Below are 17,508 nucleotides of genomic sequence, written 5' to 3' on the forward strand. Positions count from 1 at the left end.
GGAGACAAACAAACAAGCAAACAATGAAGGTTTTCCGCCGCTGAATGTGTGAACACTTCATTCCTAAAACTTCATTTTATGTTGTCTTTCACAGACTGAGAATTGTCTGTTTTGTTTATTCACAACAACCCTTTATCATGATCCCAGTCAGAATAAAATGGACTTATTGTTCCACCAGCACAACTGTAGACTGATAATTACATCTATAAAGCAAACCAGAACAAAACAGATTTTAAATCAGAAATACCATATGTATATATATATATACATATATATTATTAGACTTTTTATTTTTTCTCCTAATTTAAAGAGTGGGAAGAAACCAAAGCGCTCGGAGTAAACCCCACAGAGGAACACGGTGAGCACGTGTGCTCGTCACAGCGAGAAGGTGAAGGCCTGGAATTGAACCGACACCTCGATGCTGCGAGGCCACAGCCTTTAACACTGAAGCGTCTGTGCTCCTCTGAAACCTGAAGGCCTGCATCATATCCACATATCCAGTCATCTCTTAGATGGCATATAAACCTACAGGTGGGGCCACAGCTGACCCAGTCCAAGAGAAGGACAAAGTGTGCCATCTAGTGGCTGCTTAGTTGGATTCTTAGAGGTGACTGGATTCATGTTTCTGTAGATGGAATCAACTTCATCACGGTTCTTTACGTTTCCTGAAGACCATGGCTCAACCCTGGCTCCTGCTACGACGAGCCAAAGTCGGCCAGACCTTTTTCACAGCAGATAAACCAGCGTGTTCCACTTGGGTGAGTCACTTTCACGGTGCTGGTATTGTGCATGCTGGCTCCTGCTATGACGAGTCAAAACGTCGCCTCACGTCCAACCAAACCAGCCCGATGAGGCTGGCAGCACAAACTGATCAGCGTGGATATGATGCAGGACTTGAGGTTTCAGAGGAGCACAGATGCTTCAGTGTTAAATCAATCAGTCAATCAATGAACATTTATTTGTAGAGCGCTTTACAACACAAAAGTGACCAAAGTGCTTTCCAGTAGAATCAAAATAAAACAATAAAGCAGTCAACAGACAACAAAATGTCATAACATGCAATAAAATACAATAAGTGTCACTGCTATGTGTTAAAAGCCAGTCTGAATAAAGAAGTTTTGAGCCTGGATTTAAAAAGATCCAGGTCTGTGATGGTGCACATGTCGGGGGGCAGTCCGTTCCACAGTCTGGGGCCCAGACAAGACCCCATCACCCCAGTGCTTGTACCTGGTTCTTGGGACTTCGAGCAGGAGTTAAACACTGTGGCCAGTTCGATTCCAGGCCTTCACCTTCATGCTCTCTTTAAATTTGAAACAAGAAATATCCAAATTTAAATATAAAAAAAAGAAGAAATCATATTTTTGTTTAAAATGTCTTTTCTCATGTTTTGCTGCATCGATGTAATCAGACTAAAGTTGTGCTGGCTGACAGATCAGATTGTTCTCCATAAACAAAGCGGATGGTGGTCAGTGCTGTATGATTTGTCCTTGAAAGACAACATAAAATGAAGTTTTAGGGATGCAGTATGAGCAGCAGTGAGCTCTTATTGTTTCTCTGGGTCATAATATTATGAACTGATTATGTTTGAGTTTTCGGCTGTTGGTGCCAGAAGCAAACTTATGTTCCCGTTGTTGGCAGCAGAGATTTCCTTCCACCCACGTGGGACAGCAGATTCAGAAGGTGAGCAGCCAAACGACTCAGTACATTAACATTCAGTCAAAAATAAAGTCGTTGGATCGTTGAAATTAAACCTTTTACAAAATCAATTTGGGGAGTAGATGGGATAAATCTGACTCCACTGGTGGACACGCGTGGAGGACAGGGGTGGCCGTTGCCCCACAGTAAAGGTTTTGGCAGATAAAACGTGACGCAATGACCGCCGGCTTCCCTACAGGCTCGACATGAGTTGGCCTTCATGTGTCTCTAAATGGTAAATAGTTGGACTCAGATCCTTCCAGTCTTCAACCACACTGCACAGTCCTCACTGCAGATGGAAACTGGAGACTCCACCGAGGAGTGGCAGAAGCCTTCAGAAAAGCATTTTTAGTTTTCTCAAGGTTTCACATTGGGTTTTCAGAATCAGAACTCTTTATTTATCCCCGAGGGGAAATTCCTTTTTGTACAGACTCTGCACTTGCAGTGCTCTGTGGTGCATCGTGGGAGTCAGAGTCTGTTGCTGAACGAGACACTTTACATGCGCATTGCATTCACAGCAGACATTTACATCTGCCGCTCTGCTGCAGGAGAACACGGAGCGTCTTTTTATCAAAGAACTCGGGTCACATTCGTAACTTTTACGACAGACCAGCGCACACGCACGCGCGCCGATGTGACGACTGGTACCGTGACCTCTGACCCCGCCCACACGGGCGGGCGTGCTGCGGTCACTCCTCAGGCTGTGATTCACCGCATCGTTTGTCGTTGGAGTTCAGTGAACACTGGAAACAGACTTTGTTGAAGTTTTTCACCGAGGAGACCGAGGAGACAGAGTCCGTCCGAGTCCGTCCCGCGGTCCTTCAGGAGACAGAGTCCGTCCGAGTCCGTCCCGCGGTCCTTCAGGAGACAGAGTCCGTCCGAGTCCGTCCCCCCGCCCCGCGGTCCTTCAGGAGACGGAGTCCGTCCGAATCCGTCCTCCCGTCCCGCGGTCCTTCAGGAGACGGAGTCCGTCCGAGTCCGTCCTCCCGCCCCGCGGTCCTTCAGGAGACGGAGTCCGTCCGAGTCCGTCCTCCCGCCCTGCGGCCGACGCGGTAAGCCGAATCACTTCATCTGACACCAGATTTGAAGTCAGGGTTTTAAACTTAAGACTTCATGTTAGCAGATAACGTCAGAGTTTTATGGAAGTCTTGCTGTCTTGATGAGGAAAACTGGAGTCCTCGTGTGTTTCCTTCCCTGCCGAATTTCGTCTAAAAATATTAATTTAAAACTTATTGTCTTTAAAAGTCAGTAAATTACGAGAGTTTTAAAGGGAGTTTGGTTTGGTTCGTCCAGCGCGCAGCTCCGGCTGGGTGTGTCGCCTCGAGACAGTCCGATAAATCCGACCGACTAATCACTTTTTAATGCTTGCAGGCATCACTGAACAAACACTGTGAAACCACACACACACACACACACACACACACACACACACACACACACGCACACACACACACTGTTTGTACATTTAACTCCAGCATCCCAGAGCGTCTGGCTTCAGTCTGCCGTTTCCCGTTTTCTTAAATCAATGAGCAAACATGGACTTTGTGAGGATAAAGTGAACTCAGTCACGTTTCCTCTTACCAAATCTCATTTCGTTAACACTAATATTAATAAAAAGGCCAACACTGTCTGTAGTCTGAGGTTTTAAGGTGACTTTAAACAGATTTCTGATTTATTTTGACAGGACCTTCTCGTTTTGTTCTTGTATCAGCATGCAGATTCAGTTTCCTGTTGGAAATACTGAAACGTCCTCAGTGCGTTGGCTTTGTTTTGTTGGCAGTGTTTCCTCCCCCGTTTTTTAGAGCAGCTTTATTAGACTTTAGATAGTCGTGCTGATTTTGTCTACTATACCATGCTACCTTTCAAACCACATCTAAAACAAGGATCTAAAAACCAAATCACTGACCCCGTTTTGCGTGCTGAGGAACTGCAGACAAACGAGACAGTATTATTACTGCAATCTGTTAGATTGATTTTAGTGCTGACGAAGCAGATTTCATTCCTGACTTGTTTCCGAGACGTTGTATTAATGAATTGACGTGGGGAGCTGCTGACCGGCTGTTCCATCTCCACCTCGGCTGGCGTGAAGGAATGTCTCCACCCAGTCCATCTGTCGGCATACCTGCGCTCACCTGTTCGCACACTCCTGAGAGACGCAACACGGTGATCGTTTAACTGGACAGTTTCCTGTTTCCACAGAAACGCTTCCTGTCAGATCAGGTCCAGATCTCACCAGACGGTGTTCTGCATAGCAAGCGTTGTGTGTGTCAGTCATCATCATGTGTTCTTTAAGCTTCATATTTACATCCACACGGTCAGACAGAATGCTCCTCCTCCTCTGTGACCAGCCTTCCATCCATGAAGCTGTCATACAGAGCGCAGAAACGAGGTCTTTTCTTCTGAGTCCCAGTATGAACGACTGAGCGCGTGCAGTGAGATGCACCAAACCAGGGAGCTCAAAGCATTTTGAAGTCTGGGAACCGGTTTGGAACCTGGTTTCCAAGTGGAGGAACGTCCACAGCTCAGACAGCCTGATGATGCTCTGATCTGCGCAGCTGTCGGCAGGAAGCGGTTCCTTCTTCTTCATGTGTTTCTTCCTGCTGCTGACTGAACCCTGAATCGTGTTGTCGTTTTAAATCTGCACCACAGAAGTCTGGACTGATGACCAAAACAAAGTGAGCCTTTCACAGGTCTGCAGGTGCCGTCCACACATGGACAGTTTCAAATCTGACCTCAGATCTGCTGCTGTCAGAGTTTAACTGCCAATAACATGAGGCTGCAGCACAATCCAACATTCTGACCCTGACACAAAGACTCTTTCATAAAGCAATGCACACACACACGCTGACACACACTCAGACGATGACTGTGTGTCTCAACACTGAAGCTCAGCTGACATCAATATTCAGCATTTTCTTCACTATCATTAAATTAATTGTCAAAATAAATAACATTTTGAAATATTCTTCCAAAATATTTCATAAAAATGATCGAAGTTTAGCTATTCACACTTTTGTTCCTGTGATCAGTTATTTCATGAAGGTTATTGATTGAATAAACGTGTTATGTTTATATGACTGCTGTACTGTCATGTTGAGTTGCTCCAGATGGTCTCAGCGTCAGCAACTCAGCCAGCTGACTGCTGACTGTCTCCACAGACCAAAAGGTAGAAGCTGATTGGATGTTTTGGAAACAGTGTTGTCTCTCTGCAGCTTCTCGTTGTCATGGCAGCCAAAACTAAATGGGGGGTGGTGAAGGACTGCGTGACAGGAAGTCCTGCCAACGACCCAGATGCTGCACTGGAGGCGAATCTGGAGAACGCCGACCCCGAGCTCTGCATCCGACTGCTGCAGGTACGACTGCTGACACCTGGTGGCCACTGCAGTAAACCGCATGACAAAGAGCCTCCTGACTGGAAATAAATCTGCACCTTCTTGTAATCATACTTATCATCTACAGAAGCCTGTGGCTGCCAATATTCAAATTGAAATAAAGTTTTCAAATTAGAATGTACTTAAAATAAAAATTAATAGAAGTTTATTTAGTTTTCAGTTTTACTTTAAGGTTCATATGATGAGACATCATCTCACAAAAGGAAAGTTAAAAAGTCCTTTTCACACTCGGCTTTGGTGTCATTAGAGTACGACTGAATTAAAGGTTTCCTAACATCATTCACTCAGAAATATGAATCAACATTTAAAGCAAATGAATTCATGCTAATATAATTTTGACTATTAAAGATGAACTGATCTCATCTCAGTGCCGACTGATCGTGAAGGAATTCAGAATAAAATGTTTTGTTTGAAGGAAAGCGTCGTGAAGTGGACCAGTGTAGTTTTTTAAGAGAAGCTTGAAGCTTGTTTTAAAGAAGAGACGAGGAGGAGAGGAAGCTCACTGGGTAAACCGACAGGGAGGGGAACTGTCTTCCGTCTCTCTTCCTGTCTCTGACCTCTCTATGTCCCCCACAGGTTCCCACGGTGGTGAACTACTCTGGTTTGCGGCGTCGGTTGGAGGCCAGCGATCAGGCCTGGATGGTCCAGTTCCTGGAGCTGCGGGGTCTGGACCTGCTGATGGAGGCGTTGGAGCGTCTGTCTGGTCGCGGCTGCGCTCGCATCGCCGACGCTCTGCTGCAACTGACCTGCGTCGCCTGCATCCGAGCCGTCATGAACTCGTCTGCAGGACTGCACTTCATCCTGGACAATCAGGGCTACGTCAGGACCATGACCCTGGGTGGGTTCCTCAGGTCATCGCCTTCATTTTACACCTGTCCTTCTGTTGGTCCTCTTGTCTCCATGGTATCCAGAAATACATTAGAATATATGTCAAAACACAAATCCGTCCTTCCATTTTCTTTATTTCTTCAGGCCAGTTCACACACTCGACTCGATGTTTCTATGCTGTCATGTGACCCGTGTTGACCTCAGTCTCCGTGTGTCCCCCTTTAGCTCTGGACACGTCTAACGTCATGGTCAAGATGCAGGTGTTCGAGCTGCTGGCGGCCCTCATTCTGTTTGACCCTCGGGGACACCACCTGGGCCTGGACGCCCTCGACCACTACAAGGTAGATGACAGCCAGGCTTTGAAATGTGGCAACTTAAATTATTAATCATTCAAAATTAAATTAATTACCTGCTATATTGGTAAGCGATGAATTGTTTCAGTCAGTTTTCAACCAAAAACATAAAACATCTGCTGATTCCAGCTTGTTAGGATGTCAGGATTTGCTGCTTTCGATAGTAAACTTGGGTTGGGACTGTTGGTGGGACAGTTGGCTCAAGGTGGCAGAATGGACGAAAGCTTCCTGAACACCAGAGGTCGTGTTGGGTGCTTTGACACCAGTACGCTGCACTTGTGAGTTGAGTTTATGTTACGGTGTATCTGCAGCAGAAAATGTAAATACTAAAAGCTGTAAATCTAAGTCCCATTTGAAAAGAATTTCCATTTGGGGATAAATAAAAGGAATTCAGATCCGATAAAACTGAGCCAGACTGAGCTGAAACCAGCACAGAGCAGCGGCTGAAAGGGTTCATTCTCAGTTTGGCAGCTGTTATCAGTGAGCGAAACAGCAGGGTGTGAATGCAGATAAGATTCAGAACAAATATCTCAGATCAGTTTCACATGACGGGCGTGTTCCTCACCTCGTCCAGGCCTGTTTTCCGCCGCCCTGCACCCAGGATTGATGCAAAATAGGATACCAACCTTCGCCACTATCATGCGGGGAAGAACGCACCTTCCCGTCCTCTCCTTTCTCTTCCAAAATGTACAAAACAGCGTGCAGGTATTACATGTCTGCTCTCCTATTGGCTGACTGGAAACTCGACAAACAGCAGGCTGTTTGTAACTGCTGCTCACCCAAACGACATACACATCAGTGAAAATGCTTTCACTTCTGATGTCAGAGGGTTTACGTCAGGATTTCACTGTGAAATATATGAAATATAAAGTTAGCTGTCGAAGGTAACAACAGAGAAAAACCAGCCTGAGAGCTTTCAGTGTTTCATGTCTTTGAATGTTTGTGTCTCTGTGCTGCGTTTGTGTTCAAGAGTGTGAAGAAGCAGCAGTATCGCTTCAGTGTGATAATGAATGAGCTTCACGGCACCGACAACGTCCCGTACATGGTGACGCTGCTGAGCGTCGTCAACGTGCTCGTGTTGCGACAGGAAGACCTGAGGAAGAGGGACAGAGTGCGGCAGGAGTTCATCGGTACGACGACCTGACACCAGTGCTCATGTTACAAACACAAATTACAAATGTGACTTTTGGCTGCTGGAAAGATTTGTGCATGGATGACATGAGAGCTCCCCAAAAGTGACGCCATAACAGCTGGACGCCCCCTGGTGGCTGGCTTCAGTACAGTTCGTAAGCTCCTCCCCCTCCACGTTGGCAGGTGGGACATGAGCCAAACTAAAAACTCAAAGTACAAGACAAATAAATTTCTCCCAAAGATGGTTTCTGTCATTTATGCAGTTCTTATCACACTAATGTTTGTTCAAGTGTTCATTTTGCTGATCAGTTTGGCTTTACTTAGTTATTTGCTGCTATGAAAAGGGGCTGAAATGTCATGATTGACAACTGAGTGCTGCTCCTGATTGGCTCAGACGGGTGTGTGGGCAGGAGCGCCGCAGCTCCACCTCCCAATTACTACAGCACAGACTCTGGCTCCAAATTACATCACCACAAGATAGCAGCACTCGTATCAGGGATGTTTTGGCTTCACTTTTGTACAGTGGGAGCAAATGGAGACAAGTCGGCCATCTTTAATCAATCAATACAAGGAGTTGAAATGAGCGGAAGTTTAATGAAAGTAGTTGAGATGGAATAGGAATGGTGTGTTCAGAGCTGAAGGGTCTAGTGGTTCCTGTGGTTGACATGAGGACGGCCTCCCACTTGGTTGGTGTTTGTATGTAGCTTCTCAGTCAACAGGTTGTGACAGGTGGTTGCTATGTCATTAGTAAGTGGTTTCAGGTTGCAAATCTCTTATGATAGAATCAGATTTTCTCACCAAAAATGTGTTGTTTCAGGGCTGCAGCTGCTGGATCTACTGCCCAGACTGAGGTACTCATTTTATTTTGATTAATAATCAGTGATCAATATGGCCAGTGTCCTTTGTGACTTCTGTCTCTGCTTGTCTTCAGAGAGACAGAAGATGTGGACCTGAATATCCAGTGTGATGCATTTGAGGACTCTCTGACGGAGGACCAGGAGGAAATGCAGAGACTGTTTGGAGGCATCGACATGAGCAGCCACCAGCAGGTCTTCACTTCACTCTTCACTAAGGTAAAGTTCACCTCCGACACCATGACCTCCACCTCCTCTAACACCCTCACCTTCCTCTTCAAAATATAACGTTCTCCTCTTTCTGTCCTTCCATCCCACTCTGTGCACCCGTCCCCCCTCTCTGTCCAGGTGTCCAGCAGTCCATCCTCTGTCCAGCTGCTGTCCATCCTTCAGGCCTTGCTGTTGGTAGATCCGGACAGAGCCGAGGTCTGGTTAGCTCTGGAGCTTCTGGCTGACCGAGCCATACTGCTGTCTCAGGACTGTAAGTCGGACCACATTAGTATCTCCACTGTTGGTCAACCTTTGAGAATCAGGATGTTGTCCTCAGAGTCGGAGGTCTTCATGGGTCCACATGAATCTGTGAAATTGAAACCTGATTAGGGACAAAATGAACCATAGACTGTCTAGTTGTTTTCGTTAGGGTCATGTTTTACTTCCATGAATCCCGAGGTTTATTTGGATCAGGTTCCAAGTCCATAATGGATCAGATCCAGTTTTATCTACCCCAGAGCTTTTACCTGCTCTGGCTTATTTTCCAAACTTGTCCTTACCACACAGCCTGTATGTTTTGCAGCGGACATAAATTCTGCTGACTATCTACTGGAGAAGCTCCTCCCCCAAAAGTCCATTGCAGCCAGTCACCGGATCCGAACCATCGACAGGGCGGTACAGACTCAACTACCAGACAGTCCTCCTGTCCGGTCTGAGCTGATCATCAAAGATAGTTCGACAGCCACCACTTCAGTGCCATTTTCTCAGGCTCCTCCTCCTCCGCCTCCCTTACCTGGTATAGGACCTTCTCCTCCTCCTCCTCCACCACCACCTTTATCTGGTATGGGACCTCTTCCTCCTCCTCCTCTCCCTCCTCCACCACCACCTTTATCTGGTATGGGACCTCCTCCTCCTCCCCCTCCTCCACCACCACCTTTATCTGGTATGGGACCTCCTCCTCCTCCCCCTCCTCCAGGTGACATCATTGTAGCCCACGTAGCTCCAGGTCTGGGCCAGTCTTATTGCAGCCCTCTCCCCCAGACCAGCATCACACCATGTCCCACCCTCCGTATGAAGAAACTGAACTGGCAGAAACTTCCATCCAGAGCAGTGACAGGTAAGTGCCGTTTGTCCTGACCAGGTCACAGGTCACTCTGGTTGATCTGTGAATTAACCTGCTGAATGCACACAATGAAAATGTCTTTTATGTGCACGTCTCCCTGTAGCTCATCAGTCCATGTGGACGTCAGCGTCTTCAGATTCAGTGGAACCAGATTACTGCAGCATTGAGCAGCTCTTCAGTCTCCCTCCAACTGAGACCAAGACAAGAACCAAACCGAAGTCTGAGCCCAAAGAGGTACAATAGGTTCTCACCCTACAGTCAGTATCATGCAGTAACATGTTGGAAGGACAGCGGCATCAAAGCCCAGTCTGTGTGTTTTTGTCCACGTCAGCATCTGTTAACTTCGTCCACAGATGTCATTCATCGATGCCAAGAAGAGCCTCAACCTCAACATCTTCCTGAAGCAGTTCAAATGGTGACACATCTTTTAATCTTTCAGCCAATAGAAACAGATCTTTACAGTGACATCACGCTCAGTGTTAAGAAGCCCGAGACTGGTGAAGGACAGGTGACCTGTCCATGGGTCTCTGCTTGTTATGTTGAGCTTGGGGGTGGCGCCATATCTTCACCTGTCTTTTACCTGCCTCACCTATGCTGCACCTGTTATTTACCTTTACTTGACTTGTCCCTCGTGTTCTACTAGACATTAGACATTTACCCCTTTATTTTTCTCTTACCTGCCCCCCCCCCCCCCCCCCCCCCACATTATCCCACATGGTCTGTCTGTCCTGTCCTCACCTGTGCTGCACCTGTCACTTTATCCATCCCTTCCCCTGTCCCATCTTTCCCAACTTTGTTTCATCGTCCTCACGTATGTTTCACCTGTCCTTACTGTTTTGTCCCTAAACCATCCTCCAGATTCTACCTGACCTTTGTTTTCTCATTTGGCTTTCACCTGCTTTCGTGTCTCACCTGTTTCCTGTCTGTTTCTGCAGTTCCCATGAGGACTTTGTGTCTCTGATCCACAAAGGAGACAGGTCCATGTTTGATGTGGAGGTCCTGAAACAGCTGATCAAACTGCTTCCAGAGAAACATGAGGTCAGAGGTCACAGAGACACTAATGCATCTGTCCTACACCACCTTTCACCTGGTCTTCCTCTAGGATTTGTATGATTTTATTTGTCATATCTGTCCTTCACTTGGATGTTATTTCCCTCCTTTAGCCTTTTCTTTCTCACCTTGTCTCCCTCTTACCTGTAAATACCTGTAAACCTGCTGTCCTTCACCATACCTCCCCGTCAGCAGCCTCACTTGTCCGTTATCTGACTCACCTGTTCTTAACCTTCTTTTCACTTGTTACACCTGTGATGCACCCTTTTTTTCCTTACCCCACCTGTTGATTACTTGTTCTTCTTCTTTTTTACCTCAGGTAGAGAACCTGAGGTCTTACCAGGCAGACAGGGACAAGTTGGCCTCAGTGGATCGGTTTTACCTGCAGCTGCTGGAAGTCCCCAGGTAGGTGAACAGCACCCCCTGCTGCTCAAATAAAATACTATCATCAGGCACACTTGGACTGAGTCTGAGTCTGAGCATAAAGTCTCTCTTCAGTAACCGCTAACTGGTTTAAAATTAGTGATTTACAGAGTCAGCTTGTAAACACTTCAGTGATGTGTAAATCTGTGGCAAGGAAACAATCAAGATGTAAATGTTGGTATCTGTTTTGTGTGGCTACGTGGAGGAATGAGTGTGTTTCACAGTTAGTGCAGTTCAAACAGTTTATACTGAGAGGGAAATCAGGATCAACAAAGTTTACCTTCTGAAATATCTCATTATGCTAAGCTAACTGATGTTGTTCACTCATTTAGTCAGATGTTAGCATAACGTTTGGTAATTTGAGGTGTGTTTTGTTGTTTAAGTGACGTGATTTAAAATCTTTTAGAGTGAATATTTTTAAACATCATTCATGAAGTTTCTGGTCAGATGTGTCAGCTGTACTCCAGATGACCTCTTTAAACAGGTCAGGTATTAACATGCTAACGTTAGCTCTGTCAGGTGGTTCAGTTAGCTACACGACAGCTACAGCTGCGGTTAGTGACTAAAAACTTAGTAACAACTGATCTCTACTGTTAACTCAGTGCTGATAAAACTGCTCTTAGTAAACACTGATGTTAGCCTGAGGCTAAGTTAGCCTGAGGCTAAGTTAGCATGAGGCTAAGTTAGCATTGTTTGAAGTGAAAAACAGCTGCTGACTCCACCAGCAGCAGCTCAGACACATCTACCAGATTTACACCCGATCAAAGTTTCATTCACTTACACTGTGTGTGTGTGTGTGTGTGTGTGTGTCGTAGCTACTCTCTGAGGATAGAGTGCATGTTGCTGTGTGAGGAGAGCAGCTGTGTGTTGGAGACTCTGAAGCCCAAAGCTGAGCTGCTGGACCGAGCCTGCCAGAGTCTGTAAACACATCACACACACAGTCAACACATCCCACAAACGTTTTGCAGTCAGCAGATGACAATTACACTTTAAGTACATTAAGTACCTGTACTAGTAGTTAATTTATTCCACTATCTACTAGTCCAGGCCCCAGTCTGTAGGGTTAAACTGTTATATAATAATTTGCGATTGTATTTCATTGTGTTGTGTTCAGGTGTGATGGAAAGCACTCGTCTGCCCAGCTTCTGTAAACTCATCCTGAGTGTTGGAAACTTTCTCAACTATGTGAGAATCTGCACACAGTACAAAGACTGTTTTCTAACTTAGCAAAATGCAGTACATATTTAAAACTTAGAAGTACCCTCTGCAGCACCACCGCTGATCATGTAGCACCTGACTGACACAAAGAAAGGGAGATCATGATGCCACATAATGTCACATTGTTCTGTGATTTCATCAGTCATTGTATGATGTCATGACATCAGGGGACTCACACGGGGAACGCTGAAGGTTTTAAGATCAGCACTCTTCTCAGACTGTCAGAAACTAAAGCCAACAAGTCGAGAATCACCCTGCTGCACCACATCCTGCAGGTACGGCACTGGAAACTCGCTGCTGGTTACGCTGTCATGTGTTTATGTCTAACTGGAAACCTTCAGTTGTTCAAGGACCTTCAAACTGTTTCCGTGACTCCTGGAAGTTTGTGAGCGAGTCTTTTAAAGTTCTCAACATCTCAAATGATTTCTTCCCTCCTCATAAAGTTCATGTTTTCAAAAAGCTTTCTTTTTGCGCTTGACAGGAGGTGGAGGAGAACCATCCGGACCTGCTGAACCTGCCCGATGATCTGGAGATCTGTGAAAAGGCTGCTGGGTAAATGCATTCCAGATCCAGCTCTTTGTAATGTTCTGTTGTGTTTGGTAAAGCAGACAGAGTGACGGGTCTGTACAGGAGAACATCTTCAGATGGAAAAAGTCCTGACGACTGAAGCTCTGAGAGACGATTGCTGGTTTTAGGACGTTAAGATAAAAAAAAAGTAAAGAGGAGCTTTGAGCTGAGCAGATTCTTCAGGGTGAACATGAAGCTGTGTGGCTTCTTTAGGTTTAGCATGACACAATGCAGATTAAACAGCAGAGTTTCAGGACTGATTGGTTTCAAAATCAGTACTTAGCAAGGAAGTGACAAATCAGCAAAAATATCTTGTAGCCTAAATATGTCAAACAAAATGTCTTGTGGAGTCATTTGTATTTGGAAAAACAACTTGTAGGTGCTTTTTGAATATTTTTATTTCTTTGTGGTCCAGATGAAGATGATGTTGGATAGATGGTGGACAGATGTTGGACAGATGTTGGACAGATGTTAAGTGTGTCTGTATCTACAGGTTGAATCTGGAGTCAATTCAGTCTGAATGCAACACTCTGATCAAACAGCTGAGAAACACTGAGAGGAAGGTTTCATGTTCATCTGAGGACGTGAAGGAGCAGTTCCTGTCTCCCTTTCAGGTACTGCTGAGCAGACTGCGCCCCCTGCTGGAGGAGCAACATAATTCATCTTCTTTGGTTTTATTGTATCACAAAGAAATCAGGTGTTTAGGACTGACCAACAGCACTCAGGTGTTGGAGTGTACTTACCTGCTCTGTGTTTTTCCTCTGTGGTGTCTTTTCAGGAAGGCCTGCGGGCCTGTGAGAAGCTGCAGCAGCTGTTGTCCTCAGTGGAAGACAAGAGGACGGAACTGTTTGTCTACCTGTGTGAAGACAGCAGCAGCTTCTCCATTGAAGAACTCTTTAACACCATCAAGACCTTCAGAGGACTCTTCATCAGAGCTATCAAGGTCAGAAGCCAGCCAGGGAGCAGCATGATCAGCAGCCAATCACAACGCAGTGTAGTCAGCAACCAATCAGAGGGCAGCATAATCAGCAGCCAATCACAACGCAGTGTAGTCAGCAGCCAATCACAAGGCAGCCAGTTAGCAATTTAAGATATTCTGAAAGTCACTGAGACTGTGGAGGAGAGTTACAGCTGTAAGATTTTCTTAAAAACTTCTAATAATCACATAATGATTTTATTGATTTGATCAATAATTGATTTGTTATTGATGATGATTTTGTCCATCAGGAGAACGAGAGTCGTAGGCAGCTGGAGAAGAAGAGAAAGCAGCAGGAAGAGGAGAGGAAACGCAAAGGAGAGACCGCCAAGATCAGTGAGTCCAACCAAAATCAAATATCTCTGCAGTGTGGCTAAAGATCAGAGTATCAGAATGGACAAATATCAGTCATGGATCAGCGGTTAGGGTGTCGGACCCGTAACCGGTGGATCGCTGGTTCGATTCCCCGTGCCGGTGTCCATGGCTGAGGTACCCTTGAGCAAGGTACCTAACCCCCACTGCTCCCCGGGCGCTGCACGCGGTCGCCCACTGCCCCGGGTTTGCTGTGTGTGTGTGTGCACGTCACTTGGGTGGGTTAAATGCAGAGCACGAATTTCGTTGGAGTGAGTTCCCTCCAATGACAAAATATACTTTCATCTTTCATCATCTTTCATAAATATCATAAAGTCTCTGTCCTCCAGTCAGGAAGGACGTGTCCCCCCAGGACGAAGGCTGCATCATCGACAACCTGCTGGCTGAGATCAGAAAGGGCTACAACCTGAAGAAGACCAGACCCCACGTTGAAAGAGGCAGCAGAGCCCACGGTGAGGACTGTGGACTGTGCTGGACTGTAGTAGACTCTGTTGGATTGTAGTAGACTGTGCTGGACTGAAGTGGACTGTGCTGGATTGTAGTGTACTGTAGCAGACTTGCTGGTCTTTAGCTATAATGTGAGCCTGTGTTTGACTGTGTTGTCCTCATCAGATCATCCTGCGATCATACAGAGGTCATTGGCTGTGGACCAGCCTGACTCGTCTGTTTCCAGCCAATCAGAAAAGTCTGCAGAACCACCGGAGACCAATAACATCCCCACAGATTTACCTGCTGAAACAAGACCAGAACAAGGGTCAGCTAAGACCAGCCCCTCAGAGATCCAGAACCTGCCTGAGCCCTCCATCTCTGCTACTCCCGCTGACACTGAGCGGGACCAGAGCCAGACCAGAGTCCAGGTCTCTGAGGTGGAATCTGGTCCAGATCCAAAGACCAGAAACAGGAGGAGCGAGGAGTCTGAGTTTGAGGAGATCACATCGATCGAAGTGAGAACAGCTGAACATAAGGATGATGATCCAGATTCTGGTCCTAACAAACCAGCAGAGAAGTCCAGGATGAGTCCAGCAGGTAAAATCTGATCCTGACTTGTGTTCCGTCAGTGTACTGATTGATTAAACACAGACATTTCTGATCAGTAAGAGATAACAGCTGACAATAAAACTCATGACGCACCTGAGCAGCAGGTGAAGACATGAAGCCAGCCAATCAGAGTGTGTGCTTTGACCTGCAGGAGCAGCCGCTGGGTCCAAACACAACATGAAGAGAGGATGTGTGTCACACTGAGGTGAGTCCACGACATCCACTGATCCTGGACCTGCCTGAGCTGCGCACTCAGTTTGCACCCTGAGTTCAGCCTCCCAGGCTGTCGCCGAGTCCTGCTGACATTAGAGACAGGAAACAGGAAGCTCATGTGGCAGCAGTGTCTCGTCACACATTTTACTCTTCATCACTTACTGCAGCCAATCAGCAGCTCTTCTTCTACTGTTTTCATGATGTCACAGACATTCTATAGCTAGAAGAATAACAAGAATAAGAACAACTTGTACTTTGGGTCCCTCCCCCTCTCCCTGATTGGAGAGCCTTACAGAGGTCTCACAGGTCAAGGTTCAGGTCGGTTCATGACAGGAAGTGAATGCTTGTCGTCCTGTTCCGCATACAGATGAATGGGAAGTGTCTGTGTGACGCCTTCCTTCTAGATAGATAGACAGATACATACTTTATCGATCCCGAGGGAAATTCAAGATTCTTTGCCATCCGACTAACTTTAAGCTCCTGTGAGCGGAGGCACCTGATTGGTGGATATTTCTGGAGGTTCGTCCTCAGAGGCTGAATTCAGGGCAGAATCACCTGTTATTTTCTTTCTTTCTGTGATTCCAGATGACCAGAGCAGGACTCGTCTCCATGGTAACGGGCCTCAGTCGGTCTTTATGGACAGAAACTTGAGAAGCAAAACCAGGAGCCAAAGAGATTTAATGTTTAAAGTTAAAACAGTTTCTGTCAGCTGGAAACTCATCGGACAGCTGATCTCATCTCGTCAAAGTAAATCGTTTGTGACTTCAATGTATTTATTGAACATCCAAATTATCTGACAGGCACTGAATGAAAAGGTCTTCATCACTCTTGTCGTGCTGAAAATTTTCACATTAAAATCGTGCAGCTCATCATCAGTTGAACCTGAAACAGAAAATTGAACCAAATATAAATCGCTTTTATTTCCTTTTATCTTGAGACTGCGACTTGATGATCTCTTCACCATGTTGTGATGCTGACTTGAGATAAGAATATCACATGCAGGAGATTCTTTTATTGTGACGGTGAGTTTCCTCTCGTCAGTCTGAGATCAGTTCAGCCTGTCGAAAACCAACCAGACGGGCAGCTGACCCCAGAACCAGAACCCAGACTCTGTTCTTCGTCCCTCTGACCACTCAGATCTGAGATCGGGTTTTGCTTGTGCTGTTGATGGATGTTTTAGTCCCACAAAGCACACAGAGACAAAATAATTATAAAGGTGTAATCAAGTTTAAAAGTCACATTACAGTTACTGTGTGTGTGTGTGTGCGCGCGCTCCAATGACCACTTCCTGTGTAATTGTACATAATTAGCGTTGATCTCAGTGTTTTTGCAGCTTGTGACTCTGGTTCTGTTAACAGTTAATTAGAATCTTCCTTTACTGTAGTAAAGTACTAAAAATACTGCAGTATGTTTCTGTCATGTTTAGTCAAATCCTGCTTTCAAAGTGTACTTGAACTCATCTCGCTTTTCCTGTCAGCTCAGCAGCAGTCCGGCTTTTACAGACTCAGAGATTTTGTCTTTTTAATGTTTCACATAAAGATGACAAATCACGAAATAAAGACTTTAATTATCATCGTCGTTGTTGTTAGCGATCTTTAATTAGTAGTTAAATCTTACTTATCGTCATTTTAACGGATTCCCTGTGAGCACTGAAGTGACGTCATCCCAAACCTGCGCGCCTCCTCACGAGACGACTGGCCGTCCGATCACGTGACTCACCCAGGAAATGAGAGATTTCAATACTGATATTAATAAACGTGAGTGAACATCAATAACAGCATCGATAATAATATTGATAATGTGCGTGTTTTGATCTTGCAGCAGGTTGAGCGCCTGAAGATCCGTCAAACAACCGGCAATGAGCCCGGAAACCAGCCGGCCTTCACAATAAGAGCACGACGTGCATTCAAAGCAAACAAACAGGCGAGATAACGTGATATTTGTATAAACGGCCACTTCATTTGTGTTTTTAGTTCACTGAGTTTGCTGTGTTTACATTTAGTTTACTGTATTACTGTGTTTTTTCGCTAAGCAAGACCCTGGGCCCCCAGGGGCCAGAGGCAGT

General features: G+C 45.8%; 1 protein-coding gene across 6 annotated transcripts; it reads left to right on the forward strand.

Annotated features, from left to right (window-relative positions):
• Nucleotides 1-2,620: 2,620 nt before the first annotated feature.
• Nucleotides 2,621-16,965, forward strand: LOC124050776 (inverted formin-2-like). Of its 6 annotated transcripts, XM_046373612.1 has the most exons (20): nucleotides 6,153-6,256; nucleotides 8,217-8,250; nucleotides 8,331-8,472; nucleotides 8,602-8,734; nucleotides 9,047-9,580; nucleotides 9,690-9,820; nucleotides 9,940-10,001; nucleotides 10,522-10,624; nucleotides 10,956-11,041; nucleotides 11,875-11,975; nucleotides 12,174-12,244; nucleotides 12,445-12,552; nucleotides 12,759-12,829; nucleotides 13,338-13,458; nucleotides 13,623-13,787; nucleotides 14,072-14,156; nucleotides 14,522-14,644; nucleotides 14,805-15,218; nucleotides 15,382-15,435; nucleotides 16,029-16,965. In XM_046373612.1, exons 3-19 carry the CDS (start codon nucleotides 8,404-8,406, stop codon nucleotides 15,432-15,434), a joined length of 2,430 nt encoding a protein of 809 aa, XP_046229568.1. In that variant the 5' UTR covers nucleotides 6,153-6,256; nucleotides 8,217-8,250; nucleotides 8,331-8,403; the 3' UTR covers nucleotide 15,435; nucleotides 16,029-16,965. The 6 variants fall into 6 exon arrangements, 3 of the variants coding, with proteins under 3 accessions (XP_046229569.1, XP_046229568.1, XP_046229570.1); XM_046373614.1 differs by lacking the exons at nucleotides 6,153-6,256; nucleotides 8,217-8,250; nucleotides 8,331-8,472; nucleotides 8,602-8,734 and having other exon boundaries at nucleotides 9,125-9,259; nucleotides 9,505-9,580; XM_046373613.1 differs by lacking the exons at nucleotides 12,759-12,829; nucleotides 13,338-13,458; nucleotides 13,623-13,787; ... (3 more) ...; nucleotides 15,382-15,435; nucleotides 16,029-16,965 and adding exons at nucleotides 2,621-2,747; nucleotides 4,908-5,048; nucleotides 5,664-5,925; nucleotides 7,239-7,398 and having other exon boundaries at nucleotides 6,141-6,256; nucleotides 11,875-11,979.
• The last annotated feature ends 543 nt before the right edge of the window (nucleotides 16,966-17,508 follow it).

This window comes from Scatophagus argus, chromosome 19, assembly GCF_020382885.2.
Source record: "Scatophagus argus isolate fScaArg1 chromosome 19, fScaArg1.pri, whole genome shotgun sequence".
In the NCBI taxonomy this organism is placed as follows: Eukaryota; Metazoa; Chordata; class Actinopteri; family Scatophagidae; genus Scatophagus; species Scatophagus argus.